The sequence below is a fragment of the Pinus tabuliformis genome, chromosome Q, assembly GCF_031772625.1.
Source record: "Pinus tabuliformis cultivar Carrire ecotype Pingquan chromosome Q, CPIR1, whole genome shotgun sequence".
Taxonomy (NCBI): domain Eukaryota; kingdom Viridiplantae; phylum Streptophyta; class Pinopsida; order Pinales; family Pinaceae; genus Pinus; species Pinus tabuliformis.
The window spans coordinates 1,376,165,288-1,376,170,287 of record NC_142296.1 but is presented as its reverse complement, the minus strand read 5'-3'; the positions used below and the strand labels follow the sequence as shown (position 1 = coordinate 1,376,170,287).

The 5,000-nt window shown below is 46.4% G+C and overlaps 1 protein-coding gene across 1 annotated transcript; it reads left to right on the top strand.

Moving 5' to 3' along the window:
- The first annotated feature begins 2,481 nt into the window (after positions 1–2,481).
- On the top strand, positions 2,482–4,317 carry LOC149225038 (uncharacterized). Its single transcript, XM_089388333.1, has one exon. The coding sequence runs from the start codon at positions 2,482–2,484 to the stop codon at positions 4,315–4,317; it is 1,836 nt and encodes a 611-aa protein (XP_089244459.1).
- The last annotated feature ends 683 nt before the right edge of the window (positions 4,318–5,000 follow it).

The following is a 5,000-nucleotide window of genomic DNA, read 5'->3' as shown; positions in this document are numbered from 1 at the left end:
CTTGATTTGTTGGCGGAATCCGCGCAAGATCGGCACCTTCTACATGAGCAGTTCCGACCCCCGGCCTTGATTTTCTACAGGAGCAGTGCATTCTTCTTCCAGGAGCAGTACATGTTTTTTCAGATTTTTTGCATAAAGCAGAGCTATCTTTTAGCTATTTTTTAGCTTCTTGTTACGTATCTGCGTATACGCGAGTTAGTCACTTCAAAGTCGCGTGTATACGCTAGTCAGACTCTGCGAAGTCGCGTATCTGTTTATTCATATTTTTTAATATTTAAAATATTTTTTTAATATTTTAATATTAAAAAATCATTAAAAAACTCCATGTACATGCACTTGCCCTGTCCGCTTTTGCTATATAAGGACAGCAAGTAGCTCATTCTCTTTGTATCACTGATGAGTCCCATTGAGGACGAAACTAGTTTGATGTTAATACAGAGTTTCTGTTCTACTTATGTATTTTGCATAATCGCTTGTCCTTAAGCATTTTTTATTTTTCAGTTTATCTTGTATCGGTTCATCTGTCTCGGTTATCTTTGGGCGTCTTTTCGTTACGGCTTCCGCCTTACTATCCTTTCTGCTAAATCTCAGATCCAAGTTACGTATCTGCGTATACGCGAGTTTGTCTCTGCAAAGTCGCGTGTATACGCTAGTCAGACACTGCAAAGTCGCGTATCTGTTTTTTCAGGGTTTTTCGCGTATCTGCAAAGTCACGTATCTGTCTCGGTTTTCTTTGGGTGTACTTTCGTTACGGTTTCCGCCTTACTCTCTTTTCTGCTTTAAGCCCTAAACTAAGTCCATGGCGAGAAACCCTAATGAAAGCACGGGTCCTGTTACTAGATCTCATTCCAGGGCAAATTCTCAATCTCATATTGATCGTGATCCTCCCGAACGCGATTCCGCTTCGTCTCGGAGGAACATTATTGAAAATGTTATTCAGCAGTTCGTCTGGGATAACACTCCTTCTTCCCGTGAGATTGAAGAAATTGTGAACCGAGAGAAAGAGAAGCGGAACTCTTCTGGGCCTTTTCTTTTCAGCCCACCGGAGCATCCTTCAGCTGGCATCAATGAGCCTGCACAGTCCCCTCCAGGAACTGCGCAGCCTCATCCTGAGACTGCACAGCCCCATCTTGAGGCTGCGCAGCCCCATCTCGACTTTCCTCAGCCGGGCCCTTCTTCTCGGCATCCAGCTACTCATGATCCGGAATCATCTTTTGCCCGCCAGCTTCCGGGTAATAATGAAATTCCGCCGTTGCCCACTGCCTGGACCGATGTAATTTCTCGTGCAGTCATGGATTTCCAAAAAGCCACTGAAATCTTGCATAGATCTCAGTCGCTTGTTGAGAAACTGCTTGCTCTTCAACAAGACAATCGTGTTATTCAGAGCCTTATGGTTAAAACACCGGGTCTTGTAGCTTCCGATCCAGACACCAATGATGCCCTCAAAGGTGGTCTCGAAGCTCTTACTGCCAGATATCGAAGAGATTGCCATGAACTCTACTTACGGCATGAGCAATCTATTGTGGAGCAAAATGGAACTAGGGTTTCTAATCTTGTTTCAGATTTTAAAGATAAGCTTCTTCAGCTTGCTCTTCCTTTCGAAGACATGGAGTTTACTAGTTCCACCGGTCCTGTTGATGGCAGTCTTGTTGCTGCCCATTGGTGTTCACTTGCCTTGTCCACTTACAGTCGACAAGTCAATGATTTCAAAACCGAGCTTGTTCTTCGTCGTTCTGCCAGAGATGCTGCCCAAGCTGCCAGAAATTCTGCTCGGGAAGAAGCAGCTAAGCAAGCTAATGATATTCCTCGTGAGGAAGCCATTTCTGTTTTGGTTCGAAGAGAAATTGCAAAATCTCTCCAAGCCCAGCAACAGAAAATTGATCATCTTGCTTCTCTCTTTGATGCTTCACCCCAGCAGCAGCCCCAGCAACATTCTCGGCAGAAACCCCAGCAGCAGCAGCAGCAACGTAGACAGCCCCAGCAGCAGCAGCAGCAGCAACGTAGACAGCCCCAGCAGCAGCAGCAGAGGCAGCCCCAGCAGCGTCAGCAGCATAACCGGCCCCCGCAGCAGCAGCAGCAGCCTCTGCGCAGTCATCAGAGGTCTCTGCGCAGGCAGCCCCAGCAACTGCGCAGTGAGCCTGAGCAACTGGGCAGGCAGCCTCAGAGGCAGCAGCAGCAGCAGGGTGCCCTAGATCAGCAATCCCGGCCAAAAAACGGGATGGGGAGGGGGCGTTTCCGCCGACGAAACCGCTCCACCAGATCTGTTGCTGGACAGTCGGCCTCCATTCCAAACCAGCCTTCCCCGAACACTGGTTTGAATCCGGAGGCTGCCCCATTTGCTCCACATGGGCAAGGTGTTCATCAAATCCCTGCCGGATTCAAAGGGAAAGGCAAGACTCCTTTAATGTAAGCAAATCCCGTCATCTGTATTGGTTGCCCTCCATTAGCCCCTCCTCCTATTTAGTTTACCTGATTGGAAAAATGACCCCTTCTCAGATTGATCGTCGAATCAGCAATCTTGCTATTCACAATCTCTCTTCCGTCTCTCTTTCCTTCAGCCAAACCAAATTTTTGGGCCTAGGGCACAAATACATCCCCCGGCCTCCGCCCATGGCCGTTGATGACATTCTTAAAGAATTTGCTTATTTTTCCCGTCTTTGCCGCCTCAGAAGATTTTTTCGTCTTTCTTCTGATGATGATACCTATAATCCTTTCCGCCTGCCAAACCCTACCTGGGAACCGCCGATTAATGACCCTGATCTTAATCGTGCCCTTCAGCTTGGCCTTTCCATCCTTCAAACCCGCATTGCCTCCGTCCAGTTTACCCCCAGACCCAGTTTTGCTAGATCCCAATTGCTTGCATTAAAGAGTCTTCGCCGACTCCCCATTGTGATCAAACCAGCAGACAAGAACTTGGGGATTGTGGTTCTTGACAGAGAAAACTATGTTGCCGAAGCCCATAGGCAACTAGCTGATCTCAATGTCTACAGGCAGTATGCATCGGTTCCGTGGTTGGCCATCAGCAGGTCTCTCAGGCAGCTTCGAGCAAGATATCGCAACCTTCTCTCAGTTCAGCAGTGGGAGTATATAATGCAAGTCAAGCCGCAAGATGCCAAAGCTTGCAGGCTTTACTTTATTTGGAAGATCCACAAAAACCCTCCTGTCGGTAGGCCTATCTGTGCTTACAATGGGTTTATGCTGGAGCCTCTCTCCAAATTCTTGCATTATAAACTTCTTGGTACTTTGTTGGCTCAGCCCAACCATCTCCCAGACTCTCTCTCTTTGCTGCAGGATATTGAATCCAAGCGTTTTGCTCCCGATTCATTTCTTGTTACTTTTGATGTAGAGTCCCTCTATCCTAGTATTCCTACTCAGGAAGGCTTGCATGCCTTACGGGATATGATTGAGCATAGTACTGCTGATCTCTTCACTCCAGAGGACGTGGATTTTCTTGTCAGTGCAGCTGAGTTGGTGCTCAAGTGGCATTTTTTGCAGTTTGATGGCTCTTTTTACCGGCAGATTAGAGGCACTGCCATGGGCAGCAATTTTGCTGTTGTATATGCTTGTCTCTTCCTTTGCCATCTCGAGCAAGAAGTCTTCCGTAGATTTCCTGCTCCAGAGATTCAGCTTTTCAGACGGTTTATTGATGATGGTTGCATGGTCTGGAATGGCTCCAGAGAGAGATTGGTCCAATTCTTGGATTGCTACCAGTCCATTTATCCTGAGCACATCCGCATTACTTCTTGCATTTCATCATCCAGCATCAACATTCTGGACATAGTGCTTTTCAAAGGTGATGACTTTCACACCTCTGGAAAGCTTTCCACCAGATGCTTCCAGAAACCACTGAATGCATACCAGTATATTCCATTTACTTCCTGGCACCCCAAACACCAGAAAGTTGCATTCGTGGTTAATGAGCTGCAGAGATATCTTCTTCGAGAGAGCACCGAGCCGGGTTTCCTTGAACTCAGACGGGCTTTCTACAGCAGGCTTCGGTCGAGGGGCTATCCACCGGATTTCCTCCAGGCATGTTTTGCCAAGGTCCATTGGGATCAAAGGGTTGCTCTATTGCAGCGGGTCTATGCACGAGGTCCTCTTCACTCTCTTGGCCTCAAAAGGGCCCCCTTGGTGTTGAAGCTGGACTATTGTGAAGCCACTCGTGCTTTGAACCTTGGGGGTTCCCTAAACCCTAAACTGCATGGAGAATTCCAGCGTCACCCTTTGCTTCAGCATATTCCCAGGCCCTTGATTTGTTGGCGGAATCCGCGCAAGATCGGCACCTTCTACATGAGCAGTTCCGACCCCCGGCCTTGATTTTCTACAGGAGCAGTGCATTCTTCTTCCAGGAGCAGTACATGTTTTTTCAGATTTTTTGCATAAAGCAGAGCTATCTTTTAGCTATTTTTTAGCTTCTTGTTACGTATCTGCGTATACGCGAGTTAGTCACTTCAAAGTCGCGTGTATACGCTAGTCAGACTCTGCGAAGTCGCGTATCTGTTTATTCATATTTTTTAATATTTAAAATATTTTTTTTAATATTTTAATATTAAAAAATCATTAAAAAACTCCATGTACATGCACTTGCCCTGTCCGCTTTTGCTATATAAGGACAGCAAGTAGCTCATTCTCTTTGTATCACTGATGAGTCCCATTGAGGACGAAACTAGTTTGATGTTAATACAGAGTTTCTGTTCTACTTATGTATTTTGCATAATCGCTTGTCCTTAAGCATTTTTTATTTTTCAGTTTATCTTGTATCGGTTCATCTGTCTCGGTTATCTTTGGGCGTCTTTTCGTTACGGCTTCCGCCTTACTATCCTTTCTGCTAAATCTCAGATCCAAGTTACGTCTCTGCGTATACGCGAGTTTGTCTCTGCAAAGTCGCGTGTATACGCTAGTCAGACACTGCAAAGTCGCGTATCTGTTTTTTCAGGGTTTTTCGCGTATCTGCAAAGTCACGTATCTGTCTCGGTTTTCTTTGGGTGTACTTTCGTTAC